The sequence below is a fragment of the Perissodus microlepis genome, chromosome 19 (genome assembly GCF_051167445.1).
Source record: "Perissodus microlepis isolate ML-2025 ecotype Zambia chromosome 19, ASM5116744v1, whole genome shotgun sequence".
Taxonomy (NCBI): domain Eukaryota; kingdom Metazoa; phylum Chordata; class Actinopteri; order Cichliformes; family Cichlidae; genus Perissodus; species Perissodus microlepis.
The window spans coordinates 7,644,275-7,665,707 of NC_140479.1; the positions used below are offsets into that span (position 1 = coordinate 7,644,275).

At 48.8% G+C, this 21,433-nt stretch overlaps 1 protein-coding gene across 2 annotated transcripts; it reads left to right on the forward strand.

The window, feature by feature from the left end:
* The first annotated feature begins 423 nt into the window (after positions 1-423).
* Positions 424-19,170, forward strand: rin3 (Ras and Rab interactor 3). Of its 2 annotated transcripts, XM_084914011.1 has the most exons (14): positions 425-1,010; positions 6,025-6,523; positions 7,675-7,789; positions 7,863-7,935; positions 8,103-8,194; positions 11,866-12,919; positions 14,140-14,320; positions 14,415-14,586; positions 14,754-14,875; positions 15,056-15,242; positions 15,527-15,658; positions 15,744-15,910; positions 17,207-17,321; positions 18,347-19,170. In XM_084914011.1, exons 1-14 carry the CDS (start codon positions 976-978, stop codon positions 18,613-18,615), a joined length of 3,213 nt encoding a protein of 1,070 aa, XP_084770137.1. In that variant the 5' UTR covers positions 425-975; the 3' UTR covers positions 18,616-19,170. The 2 variants fall into 2 exon arrangements, with proteins under 2 accessions (XP_084770136.1, XP_084770137.1); XM_084914010.1 differs by having other exon boundaries at positions 424-1,010; positions 17,207-18,439.
* Positions 19,171-21,433: the final 2,263 nt, after the last annotated feature.

Genomic DNA, 21,433 nt, shown 5'->3' on the forward strand with positions numbered 1-21,433 from the left:
GGCTGTCGGAGTGAAAAATGATCACACAGGAAGCAGCTGCACACTCACCACACATGAATGCACCATGTACGTGTGTGTGCGTGTGTGCGTGCGTGTGACCACATATGCATGTCCACCATGCACCCTTAAAGTTTTACAGTAAGTGCAGCCATCAGAGCAGCAGTGGGGGGTTAGACCTACAGCGTCTGTAGCTTCTGCACACGCTGCAGAGTTTCTGATTAACATCAACACTCACTCTGCAGCTCTGTCTCCCAAAACTGCAAACATGAAGTCTTCCTGCCACACACACTTTAATTTGAGCTATCAGTCCAATCTTAATAGTTTCTTTGGGCAGGAATGTCTTCAGAGGGAGAGATTATACATGAGAGAAGAGATAAGCTCAGACAGGAGGAGGTGTAGAGAAGCAAAAGCAGAGTTTCTATTGTAAATGTGAGCAGGGAGTAGGAGGAGGAAGAGGAGGAGGAGGAGAACGGGGTCAACAACAACAAAAAAAACAGTGACGCCTGCAGGAAACATGAAGTCCAGCATTCCAGAGTTTGAGTGGAGAGCATCTGGAAAAGTTTAAAAGTAGAGAGGGGAGGGGAGAAGGGACGGGGAGGAGGCAGGGTTGTGTTTCCGAAAGATGTAAAAATGCAGAAATTCAAAGGTCTGATTGAGCAGCCGAGTTGAGAAAGAGCAGGATCAGCTGCAGAGCGGTGAAGCAAAGAGAGTGTGTCACAAGCTAAGAAGAGGCAGAGCAGGGGAAGTCTGACCAAAGTGCTCGGCCTCTTCCTGCCTCACGAACGGCTCAGGAAGTCGAGGCTTAAACACAGGGGAGGGCCAACACAGGAACACATTTTCCCCTTTGCCTTGTAGTTTCTCCTTATTCAGGCCTGCTCAGATCAACAGGAGGAGGAAAGAAGGGGGCAAAGAGGAGGCGGGGTTTTCGATGGAGCTGAGAGAGACGGAGCAGTCGAACAGTCAGTCGCCGCCGTTATGATGGAGGCCAGCGTCGTTCCCCAGGACGCAGGGTGAGTCTGACGGGGGTCTGCGATGATATGTACGGGTGGAAAAAGCAGCGAGAGGCATTTTTGAGTGAGGGGAAAGGGGGATGGTGCTGCGGTGTCAGAGTGGAGGAGGGAGTCGGGGGTCGAAAGTCAGACAGGAAAAACAGATGTGATGACTCACTCGCTCATATTTAGGTCAGTGTCCTCCCAGAGCGGGGAAAATCCTGATTCTGTGCAGGATTGGAGTCTGTTTCCATACTTCCAGGGGAGAGTTAGAGAGGTCTGAGTTGATGTGAAGTGCTCCAAAAAGGCGCATTGACTGTTATCACATCTGAATGTCAGCTTAATGCTTCAGGATTTAACTTAAATGAAAAAGTCTTCAGTAGTGAGCGTAAGGACAAAAACCTTCCCTCATGGAGCATTTCTGAGGTTTACTGAGAGGAACGGTTATTGCTTGATTATTGAACGATTATTGCTCCTATTCCCGGTTCTAAATTTGGTTTGCTTAATTTGTCAAAGAATCAAAGACTTTGTGTAAACGATGGAAGTCGAAAGCACCAAAGCTGCAGTTCCTCTAACGCCCACTAGAGGCTCCAGCAGAGGCTCCCGAGATAAAACGTCCAACTTTACAGCAGAAAGAAAGAAAAACTGTTTTGATCTCTTCCTTCCTATTTGACTTGTATGAAGGCTTAAAGTTTGCATTATTGGGGGTGTGGCCTCTTTGACTGACAGGTGGATGGTGACACAGGTGGCTGCAGCTGCTAGCGGTCTGCTAACTAGACCTCTCAACGTGTTTGTGCTGTTGGAGCATTTTTAATGACATCAACTGACCAATAATATGGCTGCTGTGATGTCACTGTACTAACAGACCATCCCCAAAGGCGGAGCTCCAGGTGTGGTGCACAGTGAAGTTCTAGGGTTTTGATTGGATGTTGTAGAGCACTAAATAGTAATCAGCAGGTCTGTGTGATGGTCTCATACAGTCTACAATCATGGCAGCCAGCACTCCTCCCTCGTTTCTAAAGATGATTTTTCAAACTGAGGAGTCCAAAACCAACGGCTGGCTAGGTCCATCTTTTATATACAGGCTATGTTTAAACCCGCATTCTGTGTAATGTCCAGCAGGGGGCGACTTCTCTGGCTGTGAAAAGAAGTCATTGTAAATGAGTGTCCTGCTCTGTGGCATTCGTTTCTCACTCAGCTCGTCTGTGTCCAAATCACCACGTTATCGAGGCCGCAGGTCGGCAGGGAGCGCGAGTGTTGTTGTGCTGAAGGCTCGGTCACCGCAGAGTCAGCGGCGGGTGAAGTATTGTGCTGCTTTACTACGCTGCAGTATCACTTCTTCATTTAAAACTCCTCGGGGATAAAAGGCCCAGATAACTCATGTATGAGATGTAAAAGTGGATGCTTACACATCACAGGACTGTTACTGAAACCTGCAGAGCTCACATGTGACTGCATCATTTCAGCAAAAACTGCAGTGGAGTAAAAACTGATGCAGTAACTGTAAAAGTCTAAGCCCGTCCACCCATCCATCCTCTCCTTACGTTGGTCGTGGGGCAGCAGGGGGCTCCCTCTGGGGCACAGACCTCTTTTGCTGCTTTTCTTGATATGTCTTCGTGTTTTTGGTCAGTGAAACAATCTATAAGGCCTGACCTGCAGTGACAGGCTGCTGTCAGACCTACACCATCACCTGCACGTCCATATCTTTAAACAAGCATAAATAACCAATACAGCGTTTAGCTGTGAGTTTATAAGTGAGTTATAGTTTCTTCTTTCTTGGCATTTGATCCGTCTGCGGCTGCAGGAGCAGGTCACAGATGCCCGTCATCGTCTTCACAAGCTTTTATTATTTATGTACGGGCCGGTCCTTATTAGCACTCAGGGCACTTTTTACTCTCCATACAAACTACACCAACACTCTCATGCACCGGGGGCAGCTCAGGGGTCAGTGCCCTGCTCAAGGATACTTCAGCACGCAGACTGGAGGAGCCAGGGATCGAACTACCGGCCCCACCCGTTTACTCATTGACAGACTTTAGTGGTCGAACACTTTTCAGCCTGACGATCCTGAGGCAGCACATGTGAACCAGCCTAACAACCATGAAAGACAGGAAGTATCAGAAGCCGCCCTGCTGGCTGTAAAGCGTTGCGCAGGAAGTGACAACCTTCCCGTGCAGTCAGGCTGAGTTCAGCGTGTCCAGCTCAGACAGCACAGACGCTCCGATACAGAGGTGCCGATGGAGTCCTGCTCGGTGGTGTTTAATCGTCCAACATCTGACGACCGGATGTTGGCGTGGAGCGCCACACAGACACCCTCACCCCCATGATCGCCTTCGTGTTGCTACGTCCCCCAAATGTTCCTCCTTTGAACAGGTTGAGCACATCCACAGATCGGGACCATAACCATTCCACTCGTATGACATCACCACCCAGACTGCATTGCAACGTGAACCACAGCAGAGCACGAGTGAAGGCACTGCTTCATGTTTAATAGAGTCAGAGCAGACCGAGCGTGGACTTTAAACCTGTGTCAGGTAAAGACGCACCTCAGCGACGTGATGGGTGTAGGCCGTTTCTAACGTCTCCTCCGCTGGAATCAAAGGTGGAGTAAATGTGCGTGCGTGGTGTTTCCATGCAGCTCAACAAACATGAATCAAACACAGGATGTCTGCTTCTGGTCACAGCTTGAAAATTCAGCTGACTGAACGATTTATTGTGCCGCCTGTCTTCCTGTGAGCAGACGTGCACTTCTGGCCGTTGGGCTGGGATCGGTTAGTCACATGATTTCATCAGCCTGAAATCCACTGAAGACACGTCTCAGTGGAATCAGCTGGCGCTTTTTGTAAGAACAGCTGAGAGACGGCTGGCACCAAAGCCCCGGCAGCTCCTTTTAGACGCCGTCCATCTGAGGACCTCCTCCAGCTTTTCCTGGAGACAGTTAAGTGACGCAATCTCTCCACTGTGTCCCGGCTTTCCCCGAGATTCCCAAAGGAACGTAGGTCGGCCGCTAAATCACCTGCATGCTGTGCACGACCACAGACCGGTTCAGGGTCCACAAGCCTAAAGACACTTTCATCCACGCTGCACCTCCATGAGCTCGTCCTCACTTCTGCTTCATCCCTTTGGACGGGCATGAAGTGACACTTGGGCACCAAACAGGTCTAATTAAAGACCCCCCCCCCCCCCTGTGTGTAACAGCTGCTTTAAACACAAACACAACAAGAACAACACCTTACGTCACTCTGCTGTCAGCAATCTGCTGTAATTTACAATCACCGGCACTCTTTGCGTTGCAGAAGGAGAAGTGAGCAGAGGAAGCCATAAAGCAAACATATTAACAGGCCACAAACAGCACTTCAAACTCAGCTACGGAGACAAACGTAAGTTAGCATGACCGTGCTGTAACATACTGCTAGCAAGTGTTCGTCTATTTAAAGCCAAACCACCAGACCACTGAAGATAAGGCAGAGGTAACTCAGACTGCAGCAAAGGTAAATAAAGGCTGCAGCGTGCAGGTGCATGCTGGGATTTTAATAGAACAACACAGGAGGCCCCGACTGATGGGGGGAGGGGGTCCAGGTGACCCTGACCCCTCAGAGGGTCAACAACAGGAAACAGATCTTCTTCTTCTTATATGTGGCGAACTGCAAGAGGAACAACACAAGTGTTGTGAAAGTGTTTCTTTTCATGTTTCTTGGTGTCATCTGGACCGCTGAGTGAGTCACCTGTCAGGTAGCAACACACACACCTGGAAACCCAACGTCCACCTTCAGCCACGAGGAGCAAAGACAGCGAGACAGGTGTTCACATTTCTGCAGTCAAGCAACCACAGAGCTCAAAGAGGCTGCGATGGTTTGCACACGTGCAGAGGAGGGAGAGGATGATGAAGATGGAGCTGCCAGGCAGGAAGAGAAGAGGAAGACCTCAGAGGAGGATGGTTGGGACAGATGAAGAAGTGACTCGTCTTCCCCGCTCGGTCCTCCGTGTCGACGTCCTGATGGGATCTTTGTTCGGTTTTTTCACTTCCCTGCTGTGAGCACAGAGACAGCAGGAGCACCTGTCGGACTCACCTGGCAGGTAAAGCCGGGTAGATGCAAACACTGCAGGCGGGCCGTGCATTCACCTCACAACACGATCAGAAGAACTGATGGTAACGATGTGCAGCCATCAGGGGAGGACTACCTTACAACACCAACCTGCTATTTTGGTCTCTGTTTGGTAACCACAGGACTAGATGAACTGACCACAGACTTCCTCTAACAGCATCGCGCTATTAACTCACTGTGTTCACCAGGTGATGATGAGGAGCAGCTCACTGACACACAGACACACGGCGCCCTGCTGCAAAACACCTTAGCTCACATGACTCATACAACAACACATCCCGGGCCTTGACAGGCACAGGATGAGTCAGTGATACCACGACCTTGACATCAGACTTGGTCACCAGCACAGCTTGCGTTAGCATCCATCCATGTTCCAGCCCTCGCTCACGCAGGGAGACCCTACCTGGGGCAAACTGGCCTCAACAACATACCTGCAGGGTCCCTCAGGTGTCTTTATCACCACCTTAAATCAACCACGGCAGACACAAAGTGCTGCACACGACACTGAAAACAATTATAATACAAATGAAACCAGACTCAGGAGCCGGTCACGTGACCTGGGAGCTCCATCAGGGTTCACAGAGGGGCGGTAGGAGTCATCCCAGCAGCAGCACGTGGTGCTCGGTGATAGTTCAGCTCGTGTTTGAGGCCCGCTCCGCCGTCTGGATGCTTTCTGAGTCGGCTGCACTGGTGTTAAGTCAGATGTTTAACTCCGCCCCTTTGAAGCCGGCGATGATGCCAGCCATTATGAAATCTGAGACACGCTCAGAGAACCTGAAGCAGCAGCAGGTGTGTTTTAAAGGGCGGGGCCTGGGCCCAGCGGGTGGGCCGTCCTCTCAGTGTGGTTAAAGTCCGAGCAGCTGATCACAGGAAACATCACCAGCCAGCTGTCAATCTGTTTACTGACCTTTGACCTTTTCTCTTTGCAGCCCTGTGACAGGACCACTTGACCCACCCTCCCCCCTGCCTCCGCCCTCGCTGCCGTCCCACCCGCCGCCCCGGCCATGTCGGCCCAAACCTCCACCTTCTGCAGTCAGGAACTCTCATCTCCCCTCTCGACCTCCTCTGCCTCCAGCCACCCCTCCGTCCCTCCCTCCCCCTCTCCCTCCTGTCCACGCACCTCCTCCCTTATCTTTGCCTCCCCCTCTCTCACCTTCCCCTGTCCCCACTCCTGCTCCTCCCCTGCTGTCCTCTGTCTCCTCTGATCTGACGCCCACTTTCTCTCCTCTTCCTGCTCCTTTATCTCCTACACTCCCACCCCCCTCCTCTTCTTCCTCCCCCCCTCCCACCCCTGTGTTCCCACCAACCTCACCGGCTCCTCCGGTGCTGAGCTCAGTGGACCGGCTGGTCGGGAGCACCTCCGTGTGGCGGCCCGAAGGACTCAGCCGAGAGCAAACCGCCAGGATACTGGAGGAGGAGCCAGCCGGGGTGAGACACGCACACACACACACACACACACACACACACACACACACACACACACACACACACACAGGTATCCCCTCTATAATGGGCCCTATTTACAGGGTAAATATCCTTTACTCTGATGGAAATACGTCATCATCTCCTTTTTTCGTTTACCTGTAGACGCGTGCATGCACAGAAAGTTTGAATCAACAGCAGAAATGTGAAACATGTTTAACAGGTTTAAAGCTGTTAAAACGCAGAAACGAGGGCCTGATATCAGAGACCATCACAAACTCTTTACCTCTGACTCACATCTGGAAACCAAACAAACCTACGAAGAGCAATTTACGTCTTCACGCGTGGCGACTCAGCAGGAAGTCATTGTTGTGTTAGAGCTGGGAATAATGACACTGAAGTGGTGACTGCTCCCTGATTTTCCTCTTCCCTTTACATAAATAAAGACATTTACATCACAGACTGATGCAGAAAATCTGCAGACGGGTTCAAAACTTCACCAAATGCAGGAAATTAAGTTTCTGGTGTTGCTGGAGGAACCTCGGAGATCCCCTCTGACATGAACATACGGCCAATCCATCTCATTTCCTGCTCGACCAGCTCTGATTTGCATTTAGCTTTTGTGCTGGATTGAGCAAATATGACGGGTTACAGGAGCCAGGCTCTGATCATAACTCACAAATCATTTGGTTAGATGGACCTTTCTTCATTTTCCACACCTGCGTCAGTGTGTGAATGTGTGGATGACTGAATGTAGTGTAAAGCGCTATACAAATACAGGCCATTTACCATTTTCCATCTTTCATACACTTGAAAGCTACCGTTTCACAGTAGAGATAACATCTAATATTTATTATAAACATATTTAATAATTAGCATATATCAAATAGCAAATCTGAGCAGTAGAGCAGAAGATTGTGTGGTTGGTTTGAAATGGAATCACTTCACATCCAGGTGAATCACAGCTGCATGTTTGTTTTTATGGGACCCGTTAAATTTGTGAGACGCTGACATGTGAGAGCGTCCTCAGACTTGTGCTGACGCTCGCGCTGTGAGTCATACAGCTGTGCACGCTGTGCGCTTCTAAAATAGGAGGCAGCTTCTTATTGTACATCACATGACCTCAGACTCAAAACCACACTCGCTGGTGTCTGCAGGCTTTCCTGGTGCGCAGCACAGAGGACGACGACGTCGCGGCGCTATCGGTACGGCTGCCTGACGAGCAGGGGGCGCCGCTCGTACGCGACATGAAGATCCAACAACACAAGACGTGTAGGTGCTGCTTCAGAAAGTACGCACACTCACACAAAGGAGGAAGTCATTCATTCTTCTCTGTCTCCCCCAGTCGTCCACTTGGAGGGCTCCTCTCTGGTCTTTGATGACATCTTCAAACTCATCTCCTTCTACTTCCACAGCAGGTAACACAAACACACCTGCAGCAGCACGCAGGACATCACACAACACACACACTGTAAAAACAAGCCTGCGGTGCTCGCAGTATCCACATACTCACATTCACATACATGTGCACACTCTTTCAATACCTGCTTCATTCAACCTTCTCCCAACTCGATCCACCAATCAGGGACATCCTGGCTGTCCCACTGAGGTTACCCACGGCCATTACCACGGCAACTAAGAGAGAGGAGCTGGAGAGCACTGCTGCTATGGGTGCAGGTAAAATAATTAACTCATCAGGTTATTAAAGTTGTCAAATTATCACTGAGGCAAACATTAGCATTCACCATACAGTGTAAATGTATGCTATGTCTTCTAATGATGCTGCCTAAGGGAAGCATGTATAATGTAAACAGAATTGGTCCTAGCACTGAACCCTGTGGAACTCCATAATTAACCTCAGTGTGTGAAGAGGACTCTCCATTTACATGCACAAACTGGAGTCTATTAGATAGATATGATACAAACCACTGCAGCACAGTACCTGTAATACCTACAGCATGTTCTAATCGCTCTAATAGGATATTATGGTCGACAGTATCGAACGCTGCACTGAGGTCTAGCAGGACAAGCACAGAGATGAGTCCACTGTCAGAGGCCATAAGAAGATCATTTGTAACCTTCACTAAAGCTGTTTCTGTGCTGTGATGAGCTCTGAAACCTGACTGAAACTCTTCCAATAAGCCGTTCCTCTGCAGATGATCTGTTAGCTGTTTGACAACTACTCTTTCAAGGATGTTTGATATGAAAGGAAGGTTGGAGATTGGCCTATAATTAGCTAAGACTGCTGGGTCTAGAGATGCTTTTTGAGTGAAGGTTTACCTACAGCCAGCTTGAAGGCCTGTGGTACCATAGCTGATTATTAGAGATAGGTTGATCATATTTAAGATCGAAGAATTAATCAATGGCAGGACTTCTTTGAGCAGTTTTGTAGGAATGGGGTCTAAAAGACATGTTGATGGTTTGGAGGAAGTAATTATTGAAGTTAACTCAGAAAGATCAATTGGAGAAAAAGAGTCTAACTTAACATCAATGGTACTGAAAGTAGCTGTAGATAATATTACATCTGTGGGATGATTATTGGTAATTTTTTCTCTAATGATAAAAATTTTATTTGTGAAGAAGTTCATGAAGTCATTACTAGTTAATGTTAAAGGGATGGTTGGCTCAAAAGAGCTCTGACTGTTTGTCAGCCTGGCTACAGAGCTGAAGAGAAACCTGGGGTTGTTCTTATTTTCTTCAATCAGTGATGAATAGTAAGATGTTCTGGCTTTGTGGAGGGCTGTCTTATAAAGCAGCAAACTATTTCTCCAGGCTAAATGATGATCCTCTAAATTTGTGACACGCCTTTTCCTCTCCAGCTTACGAGTCATCTGCTTTAGGCTGCGTGTTTGAGAATTATACCACGGAGTCAGGTACTTCTGATTAGAGACCTTAGTTTTCACAGGAGCTACAGTATCCAGAGTCGTACGTAGTGAGGAGGTAAAATTATTAACAAGATAATCAACCTCTGTTGGGGTAGCGTTCAGATAGCTGCTCTGCTCTGTGTTGGTACAGGGCATTGAAGATGATAACAGTGGGTGGATTATATTGTTAAACTTAGTTACAGCGCTTTCAGAAAGACATCTACTGTGATAAAGTCTACTCTCCACTGCTGTGTAATCAATTATTGTAAATGTAAATGTTATCAGGAAATGATCAGACAGGAGAGGGTTTTCAGGAAACACTGTTAAATGTTCAGTTTCTATGCCATATGTTAAAACAAGATCTAGAGTGTGATTAAAGTGGTGGGTGGGTTCTTTTACATTTTGAGAGAAACCAATTGAGTCTAATAACAGATTAAATGCCATGTTGAGGCTGTCATTTTTAGCATCTACATGGATGTTAAAATCACCCACAATAATTATTTTATCTGAGCTGAGAACTAAATCAGATATAAAGTCTGAGAAATCAGAGAGAAATTCTGTGTAAGGCCCAGGTGGACGATAGATGATAACAAGTAAGACTGGTTTCTGAGTTTCATAGCTGGGGTGGACGAGGTTAAGCATCAGGCTTTCAAATGAATTAAAAGTCTGTCTGGGTCTTTGGTTGATTAATAGGCTGGTGTGAAAAATTGCTGCCACACCGCCCCCTCGGCCTGTGCTTCGAGGTTTCTGGTAGTTAGAATGACTCGGGGGTGTTGATTCATTTAAACTAACATAATCATCCTGCTGCAACCAGGTTTCTGTGAGGCAGAGTAAATCGATTTGTTGATCAATTATTAAGTCATGTACTAACAGAGACTTGGAGGAGAGAGACCTAATATTTAATAATCCACATTTCACTGTTTTACTCTTTGGTTCAGATGTGGATAGTGTACTGTTCTTTCTTTGTGATTGTTTATGTTTAACTTGTTTGTTGCTGGTTTTTTGTTTTTTGTCTTTTTGGGAGCTGACACAGTCTCTATGGAGATGGGTTTTTGGGGGGGTAGCAGGAGGAGAGAAGCTGCAGAGAGGCGTGTAAGACTGCAACTCTGCTTCCTGGTCCCAACTCTGGATAGTCATATTTTGGGGGGTTTAATAAATTTGTCCATATTTCTAGAAATGAGAGCGGCTCCATCCAAAGTGGGATGGATGCCGTCTCTCCTAACAAGACCAGGTTTCCTCCAGAAGGTTTGCCAATTATCTATGAAGCCCACATCGTTTCTGGGACACCACTCAGACAGCCAGCAATTTAAGGAGAACATGCAGCTAAACATGTCACTCCTGGTCTGATTGGGGAGGGGACCAGAGAAAACTACAGAGTCCCACATTGTTTTGGCAAAGTTGCACACCGATTCAATATTGATTTTGGTGACCTCCGATTGGCGTAACCGGGTGTCATTACTGCCGACGTGAATTATGATTTTTCTGAATTTACGTTTACCCTTAGCCAGCAGTTTTAAATTTCCTTCAATGTCGCCTGCTCTGGTCCCTGGAAGACAATTGGCTATGGTTGCCAGTGTCTCTAGCTTCACATGTCTGAGAACAGAATCACCAATTACCAGAGTTTGAACCCCGGCGGGTATGTCACCGAGTGGGGAAAAATGGTTTAAGACTATGCTTCCTCCTCACTGTCACCCAGCCGCCCTCTTTCCCCAGCTGCTTGGGGTCTGCCGGGGAACAGCTAGCGGGGCCTACGCTATCTTCGGCTGCACCAGCTACAGGGGCCTGGCTAGCTACGGGTGAATGAAGGGTGCAAAGCCGAGTCCCCAATTCAGTAATCCTGGCCTCCAGAGCTGCAAATATGCTACATTTGTTACAAGTATCATTACTGCTAATGGAGGCCGAGGAGTAACTAAACATCTGACACAATGAGCAAGAAAGTGCAGGAGGGACAGGTGAAGTAGCCATGGTGCTACCGAGTCGGCTACGAGCTAAGCTAAGCTAGTAAGACCCCAAAGACACAGTGAGTGAATACTGTTAATAAAATTAGCAGGTGAATCAAAAGAGAGTGTGCTTTGGATAACGCTCGGCAAACAATCCTCTCACCCCAACCAATCACAGCAGATGGCCCCGCCCCTCCCTGAGCCTGGTTCTGCTGGAGGTTTCTTCCTGTTAAAAGGGAGTTTTTCCTTCAAAGTGCTTGCTCATAGGGGGTCATATGATTGTTGGGTTTTTCTCTGTATGTATTATTGTAGGGTCCACCTTACAATAATACAGCGCCTTGAGGCGACTGTTGCTGTGATTTGGTGCTGTATAAAAAAAATTGTTTTGCATTGTGTTACACAAGAAATAAGTTTTCCTACGTTTTTAATGAAGCTTTTAGATATGCTACACAAAAACACCACTGTGTTGTAACAGGAAGAGGAAGTGATGATAATGATGGTGATGAAATCATGTAAATGGGAGTAACTCTTCTTCGCGTTGCAGATTTCTGGACGTCTGACCTGAAACGGCGAGCTGAGAATCAGGACCTGATGTTGGATCAGACCCACATGTATCTGTACGTGAACTCTGTTCCTGTGGAGGAGCGGCCCAGAGACACGAGCAAAGACCTGAGCCCCTCCTCCTCCACATCCAAACACAACATCAGCACCAATCAGAGCATCACCTCCTCCCTGCACAACGGAGAAGCCTCACAGAAGCCTAGCACGCAGGTCAAAGGTCAAACCAAAACAAGTTTTGAGCTTAAATACAAGCGCCCCCCACCCCGCCCCCCCAGCCTGGGCTCAGGGGCCGGGATGGGCCTCCTTTTCTCCCCTCCTCCCCCCTCGCCTGAGCCGCTGTCTTCTGCAACTCCTGAAGCTGAGAGAAAAGAGGAAGGAAGGGGAAGAGTAGTGGAGAGAGAAGAGAGAGAAGAGAGGAAGTCGGCGTTGACATCACCTCCCCCGTCGAGGCCTCCCGTCCCCCCGCAGGGCCGTGCTGCTCCCCCTCTGCCTCCTGCTCCTCTCTGTCGCACCTCTCCCTCCAGAAAAAGCTCTGAGCGAGAGGCTGGAGAAGGGACAGAGAGAGAGAAGGGACAAAATGCTGCGAAGAAAGCCGAGAGAGAGGAGGGAGGAGAGCAGGGGGAGAAAAGGAGAAGTAAATCAGGTCTGCTGTTTGAGCAGGACAGCAAGGACCAGCACCAAGCGGCGGCGGAGGAGGAGGAGAAGGAGGGAGAAGGACAAGGCAAGGAGGAGGAGAAGGAGGACAAAGTGAGAGCCAGCCCACCGTGCCCCCCGCCGGGAAAGAAACCGTCCCGCCCAGTACCTCCACCGAGGAGGAAACCCACCTCACCCGACTCACCTGCGTCCCCCAACCAGCCCGGAGGAGCCAATCAGAGCGCTCCAATCAAAGTGCCCCTTCCATCCCCAGCACGGCGGCCGGATGTGTCGCTGTACTCGCCACAGGGGGGCGCTATTCTGGCAACCCAGCCCGACTCCAGCTCCACCAGCAGCACAGAAGAAGACATAGAGCTGAACCAGGAACTGGAGCAAAACCACAGGTACGCCTGAGCCCATCAACTGGGCTGGTATGAGCCTGGCTTCATGCCGCCTCCTGCCTCCTACTGTTCACTGATGGAACTGCAACAAAAACAAAAGCATTTTCCCCGCAGACAGCAAACATTAAAAACAAATCATTTTCACTCTGTCGTGCATTTTGAGTTTAACCGCTAACTGTTCCTCTGGGCCATCATTTACCGCCTCTTTCTCAGACCCCGCCTACATCCACCTGTGCACATGCACAGGTCATGGAGGTCAGACAGGTGGCTGTGCCAGATGTTGCAAGTTTATGGTTCTGGAAGTTTAGGATCATAAATCTGTTCTCTGTCAAAATAAAACTTTGCTTTTATTGCGCTGGTTTGGTTTAAGCTTAAAGTTCAAACAGGATGAGAACCACATGCTGCTGTGATTTATTCCACTGCCATGTAGAGTGGGTCTTAAACCGGACAGTAACCCGGCTGTGGCCGATATCAGCACAGCCTGACACCCAGAGGCTAGGCCAGCTGGGTCCATAACACCAAGGTCAACTATTATCATCATGCAGTCGAGCTTCAATAGGCCAAAATGAAACTGCAGTCATTTACTATCTGGGTTTTGCACACAGCGCAGCCTCTGCTGACTGCACGGCAGGTGACTGCATGTTTACAGCTAACATCAGGAAGCAGAGGGTCCCAGCACAGACCCCTGCTGCACACCACATCTGATCAGCGAAGCACAAAAACCTGCAGATACTTCTGAACAGGCTGAAGAACCAGATTAGCAACAAACATCCACCTTAAATGCAGCTGCAGCAGCTACAGATTTACAAGAATGTTGTGATAGAGTGGAGACCTGAGGCTTTGTAAATCTTGGCTCCTCAGCTGGTCATCCTGTGGTTTCAGATTTTGTGCAGCTCCTTTCAGACCACAGCAGACTTTACGCGACATTTTTAACACGTTCTGAAACACTTCCGATCCCCCCGACGGACTCATGGTCTCAGGTTCTCAGGCTGCACACGTCTCTGTAAAGCTGACATCATCAAAGCTTCTGAGGTCAGTGTGGAAACCTATAAACACCACTCCTCTGTGCAGGATGTCTCAGTAAGGACCGGAGCTCGTAGTCTGCTGCACCATCATGCTGGTCAAAAGGAAATCGCAGAAAAGTGCAGAAAGTTTGGTCATGCAAGCGTCAGGTGTCGCACAGATACGGTGAGCTCAAACTAAAGGCTTTGCTTTCTTTCCAGCCGCCTGGCAGAGAGTCGCAGCCCCAAAGCAGCTGTCAGACGAACCTCTACCACTGTGATGTTGGACAAAGCCCGCTACCGTCTGTCAACCGTCCTCACCGGGCTCATCAGTCACGAGCGCCGCCTCACGCAGCGCATCGTGGAGCTCGCCAGGGACCCTTTCAGCTACTTTGGCAACCTGGTGAGTGCGCAGAGGCGGAAGCCTTCCACCCAAACCCTCAGCTCAGCCACGCGCTCCCTGGACGCCACGTCATGTGACCAGTCTGTGTGTTTAGGTGAAAGAGCACCGCGCCTTCACCCTGGAGACGATGTCGAGCCACTCATCCTCCACCGAGATGCTGCAGGAGATCCGACAGATGATGACTCAGCTGAAGAGCTACCTGCTGCAGAGCACGGAGCTGCAGGCCATGCTGGAGCCGCAGCACCAGTACACGCAGGACAAACTCGGTAACTCACAGCTTTTTATTTTTAGACTGCATTATGTGGAGGTCACACGGGGAAGTTTGAGCTCAGTCATTTCCTCGAACATCGCACAGCGTCATCGTTTCTGTGGTTACGAAGAAATAAACGGTGACGTCAGCCGTTCTACTTTAACTCTGATCTTGTGCCTGCAGAGAGCATTGTGGAAGCTGCTCTGTGTAAGAGCGTCCTGAAGCCCTTGAAGGAGTCCATCTATCAGAGGCTGGAGAAGCTTCACTCGGGCAACGGCGGCCTCAAACAGCTGGCCCAGAACCAGGTGGTGCAGCGAGCTGCCTCCATGAAATAAACCCTCGACCGTCACTCTTTTCTTTGACTTTTTAAAGTTTTTCACCTGTTTTTATCCTTCATGCATGCACCTGCAGGCCTGCTGCAGTCCCTGTGCAGCAGCAGGAGCGTTCTCTGCAATGCTGATGGTGTTTGTGTTGTTGTGTGTCAGTCTGTGGTCCTCGGCAGCACCACCACGGCGTTAGGAATTACCACGGCTGTCCCTGAGGCCTCGTCTATGGAGAAGATCAGCATCAAACTGAACAACCTCCATCAGGAGTATTCTCCTCAGAAGAAGATCGAGCAGCTGTTGAAGGCCTGCAAGATCATCTACGACTCCATGTCCATCAGCTGTCCAGGTCAGCATCGCAAGCTGTGCTTTAAGCCCCGCCCCCACGGTATTAAACTACATGTACAGGAAAGAGTGCAGATTAATAAATATCTGGAGGTCAGCGTATAGTTATGTACCCTGCGGTTATCGAGCCTCAATCACTCTGTTTCAAAACTGAACCTGGTGAGCGAGGCGTGGAGTAACAAACATGCGACTGAGACGCATCAGTGCGAACCAGCTGTGGAGAGCAGAGTCGCCCCCTGCTGACTGTAAGAATAAAGTGCAGGTTTAGATTTCCCTTTGTCCCTGCAGGGCGGGCCCACGGCGCTGATGATTTCCTGCCTGTGATGATGTACGTCCTGGCCCGGTCCAACCTGTCCGCCCTGCAGCTGGATGTAGAGTACATGATGGAGCTGATGGACCCGTCGCTAACGCTGGGAGAAGGTGCCAACCCACGCCGAAAATACTCACACACACTCATCTGTGTGCTGATCACGTCACTGAAATCACTGAGTGTGTGTGTGCGCAGGTTCCTATTACCTGACCACCACCTACGGGGCGCTGGAGCACATTAAGACATTTGACCAGCAGAGGTCAGCGACGCGCCAGCTCAGCAGAGAGGTCCAGGACTCGATCCACCGCTGGGAGAGACGGCGCACATTCAACCAGGAGCGCACGTCTCAGGGATCAATACGGGTATACACACACACACACACACACACACAGAGTAATATTTGTTTTTAAAAAAATACAATTACACAAACTGAAAAATTCCGTTTTAAAAAACTGAAATAAAATAAAATGATAGAGGCTTATCCTTCGTTTTGTTGTTGTTGAATCAGTAAAGTTTCCTGCCTGATGAGACTTTTATGAACTTGACTCTCTGCTTTCTAAAAGTTCATATTGTAATATTTGCACGGATATCTTAAATCTTGCCTCACAAATACAATAATCATTGAAATCATCTAAAACGAACAAAAGTCTTAAACGAAGTAAAAGTAAATAGAATGAAAACAAAAGTGAAAATAAAGAACTCTAATGAAGCAAATACGACTGTGTTTGTGTAATCAGAATACTCAAATAAAACACAGCACGTGACAGCCTATCACTGAGCCAACACACTGAGACAGACAGCCTCCCACCGTCCACAGACCTGCTGACTGCGTGTCTGTGGACGGTGGGAGGAGCCACATGTGTGCACAGTAAAAGTCTAAGTGTGAGAATTATTACTGGGAGGTCTTAAACAAGGTTATAAGATTCAACGTCACCTCAAACGGCATCTCGATGAAATCATTTGTAAAGTAACTAAATTTAGGATTTAGAAACTACGTAAGAAGACAGATGTTCTCCGCTCAAAGCAAAGACGTTGCAGCTGCATGTGAGACTGTAAGAATCTCCAACTGTGACTGAATCTCTCAGACAGTCGACCGCTGCCTGGTAAAAACACAGCTGTTAGACAAAGGAAAGGGACCCAGCAGGGAACCCTGAGGTACTCCGTGAGTTCTGTAGCTCTAGTCTTGGTCAGTTTGGTGCCTCAGGAGGTTTTAGTAAATCTGTTTGTGGTTTGTGTGGACTGTAATATCTGCTCTGAACTTCTAAACTGTGCTTCTGGCTGACATCCTCCACGTTACAATAATTAAAAAATTATTAATTATATTATTAAAAAATGAAATGAAAATGTTTTCAAACTGTTAAAATATCTAAACTGAAACCAGAAAATCCAATGCTGAAGCTGAAATACACTCAGAGTTTAAAATAACCTGAAACTCATTTAGTTAACAGACGTATTTGAGATGAAGCACAGGTGAAGATAACCACATGGCAGGAAGTCAAACTAAAAGTCAAAGTAAAACAGGAAACTCAAAGTAACAGAAGACGACAGGGACACACGCAATGATAAAACCAAAACTGAATCCAGAAACCAAATCTCTGCACAATACAAAAAAACGCATGCAGGCGAGTGAGCGCTCAGACCTCTCTGCTCCTCTGCAGGACTTCCTGACGGTGTGCTGCCCCGAGATCGGAGCCAACCCCAAAACTCTGGGCGTCCTCCCCACGACCACCATCCAGCAGCTCTCTGAGCAGTGCGCCGCACGCTTCGAACAAGGTAACCCCACGTCGGCCGTCACGGCAGGGACAACGCAAAGCAGCTTTCTTCCAGTCAGAATCAGTGAACATCAGCACACATCTGCTCAGATGAAGCTCTTCACACACAGCAGATTGGCTCTCTGGGTTTTCCTGTCGGTGCACTGCCAGCTCTCACCTGGGGTCACCTGTCTGCCTCACGGTGGCTGCAGTTATGTGGAGACTGACAGGGGGTTACTCAGAGGAAGCTGCACGCGTAACCTCCGGAAGACCCCAGGTCACTGCGACTACTTGCAGTTGGAAAAGTGAAAATATTCAAAGCAACCTCTGAACAATCAGTTTTTTCCTGGCAGGAGGCTGCAGCCTTATTTTTGAGATCGTCTCTTCTTATTGTGTCGTTTTGGTTAACGATAGTTCTAAGATTAAAATCAGAGGCATCGTCCGACCTGCTCGATGTACTCCAGCATCACCTGGAGGTTCATCTTTTTGAAATAAAATATTATCAATCAAGAGAAGAGTAAGAAAATCAAACCAGGCTCCAGACTTCCGGTCCTGATCCATCTCCTCCTATCCCAGCATCCTCCTCTGCATGTCCTTCTTCTGCATCCATGAACCTACTCTGAGGTCTCCCTCTGCTCCATCTTCATCCTCCACCCTCCCTCATCTGCACATGCTCAGACCCTCTGACTGAGCGGCCCCTGTTGCTCACTCTCAGTGAACACCTTCAGCTCCACCGTCTCCACCTTTAAACCTTCTTTCCCTCCTGCTGCTGTCCTTGTGTCACGCTCGTCTCCACCCCCTCCACCCGCTCCGCCCTGCCTGCACTCCACCTCTCTTGTGTTCTGTCTGCTGACCCGTGTATTCCAGCTCCCTCGCCGACTTTGCGTTGGCTTTCTTGCAATAATCTGATGGCTGTTTCTTGCTTTGTAAGGCGATGGAGGACACCATGTGTTCCTCTCTGGTTTGGTTTTTACTGCCATGCTGCGACCAGTTTGGACATGTTGGTTCCTGTCTGAGCAGGAAGTGACTCGTGTTTCTCCTCTGCAGACTGCTACACCCTCAGCGTGTACATCGATGGCATCCATCACCCCGTGGCCCAAACAGAGCTCGCCCTCAGCGTGAAGAGTGGCTGCCAGCCAGGAGCCTACTGCTTCGTCTATCACCCCGCCGATCAACCCGCCGACGCCCCGCCCCGCCGCACCTGTCCCCTTGACCCGCCGCCGGCTCCACCTGCAGAATGCTTCATCCCTGCAGACATGGCGCCCGCTGACACCGAGGAGCCCAGGGTGAAGGAGGAGAGCCTGATCAGCTTGTAGCTCCTCCCCCATCAGCAGCAGCGGAGATGCTGAGAGGAGGGAAGCAAAAATGAAGCGATGCGTTTCCACCTCAGGTGTCATTCGAAGCCTGACGTGGACGAGAGCGCACAGGACAACAGGAAGTTCAGCCATGGCGAAACACGAGCAGCTCGACGAAGCACAAGAAAACAAAGACAAACTGAGCTCACGGCGGGCAGGGGTCTGGAACCCCGCCCACTGCGGCAGGACTCACATGTAATGCTAACATGCACATATATGATCATGTTTGTACTGTTTATGGCCTTTGGATACACGATGCTACTCTCTGCGACGAATTTAACCGAAAGGGAAAGTCGACTTTTTGGAAACGATGCGAATCATTTTCTCTAAGACCTGGAATAGTATTTAGTAAAAAATGAGATATTGTGATTGGCTGAGTTAGGGGTGACTGTCTGAGGCCCGCTCGATCCCTCTGCGGTCGGGTAGACTCTGACGTCTCGTCCTCAAACAAAACCCAACCACACTCCAAAGGTCATCTCACGCTGTCCCTGCTGTTAATAAAGCGCCTGTTACCAATGCTGTGTCCTGTAATGTTTCTCGCTGGGTCACAAGATCCTCAGAGTTTTACCGCTTTGGTAACACAACTCTTACTTTGAAGTTTGTGTTGCACTTTCCAGTCCTGTAGGCGCACTGCTGACACCAGGGGGCGACCTGTCGGTGACCGAAGCCTCCATCCAAACAACTCCAACACTGATGAAGCAGCAGAAATGCTGACGGTACAACAACCTCGCAGCCGCTGATGTCTGGGAAGATTCAATATCACATGAATTCAATTCAATTCAATTCAATTTTATTTATATAGCGCCAAATCACAACAAAAGTCGCCTCAAGGCGCTTCATAGATACAGAGAAAAACCCAACAATCATATGACCCCCTATGAGCAAGCACTTTGGCGACAGTGGGAAGGAAAAACTCCCTTTTAACAGGAAGAAACCTCCGGCAGAACCAGGCTCAGGGAGGGGCGGCCATCTGCTGCGACCGGTTGGGGTGAGAGAAGGAAGACAGGATAAAAGACATGCTGCGGAAGAGAGACAGAGGTTAATAACAGATATGATTCAATGCAGAGAGGTCTGTTAATACATAGTGAGTGAGAAAGGTGACTGGAAAGGAAAAACTCAATGCATCATGGGAATCCCCCGGCAGCCTACGTCTATTGCAGCATAACTAAGGGAGGATTCAGGGTCACCTGGTCCAACCCTAACTATATGCTTTAGCAAAAAGGAAAGTTTTAAGCCTAATCTTAAAAGTAGAGATAGTTTCTGTCTCCTGAATCCAAACTGGAAGCTGGTTCCACAGAAGAGGGGCCTGAAAACTGAAGGCTCTGCCTCCCATTCTACTTTTAAATACTCTAGGAACAACAAGTAGGCCTGCAGAGCGAGAGCGAAGTGCTCTAATAGGGTGATATGGTACTACAAGGTCATTAAGATAAGATGGGGCCTGATTATTTAAGACCTTGTATGTGAGGAGCAGGATTTTGAATCAGCACAGGATCCACAGACAGGAGCTGCAGCTCTCACAGCTCAAGTTTCCTCATTTTCTAAATAAGAGAATTAAAGAATAAATGACTTCAAACAAAAATGTGTGCGTGCAGGATTATGGCTACCACTGCTATCAGTGAGTGAATTAGAGTTCAAACGTGCAGGACGGTGGAGAGAGTCTGTGACATGTGAAAGCTTTGAGAGGAGGCACTCAGCGTTTGGTCCACGATGGAGTCAACAGGACTCACCTACACCCTGATTCACCTACATCTCTCCAGTCTGATCAGTGCCTAAATATCATTTCCAGCAGAATCCGGCGACGGGGATTTCTGATGAGCACAGGCACGGCGAGGAGGCTCACGCTCGGCGTCTGCTGCTCGTTATCCTGTGAGGGTGTTAGACACCTGCTTCCTGTCTGTGGTCATTATTTCCAGCAGCGCCCGTAACGAGCTTCTTAAAAGGAGACGAGCTTCCTGTCAGAATCTGTTTTTACCTTCATCTTTGTGCTTCACGACCCACCAAACACACACAGACACACACACATAACTCAGGTAAGCTCAGTGTGAGCAGATCAGGAACCCTCATCATGACACATTTAATGTTCTGCATAAGTTTGATCAATAATATAAATCGGCGCTCACAAACCTTTTTTGCGCCACGGACCGGTTTATGTCCGACAATATTTTCACAGACCGGCCTTTAAAGGTTCACAGATAAATACAACCAAATAAAACCAGTATTATTCATAACACACGGGAACAGACCCAGGGAAACAGAGTTAACGTTAAAAAAAACTATAAAACCCTGAAAAACATACATTTCACACCCGAGCCTCAACTCTCACAGACCGTGACCCGGGGGTTGGGGACCGCTGATATAAAATATGGATTCTATTAATATGAAGGTTTGTTGAAACACCAGCCGCACACTGGAGGGTGGGAAGTTTCAGCAACAGCGAGCTGATCGGGAAAGGAGACACAGGTGGGACTGAAGGTGGGCGGAGCAGGTCCTCTGTGGTAAAATGACCTGAAACACCTTTGATGCCACCGTCCTCTAGCAGCACGTGGACGCTGTGGTCCTCAGTAACCAGTAACTCTGGGACGTCCTGCAGGAATCATCCCTGGGACATGTTTGATGATCTGAGGTGCTTCAGCGCCACGTAGGAAACGTCTGTGCTCACATCGCCCACAGTTTGTGTTAGTGGCCTTCACCGTGGATAAGGACGCCTCGTTAACCTGTCAGTGTGGAGGAAGCTCAGACAGGTGTGTGTGTCTCTATTTATGAACGTGTTTTCTGTTTT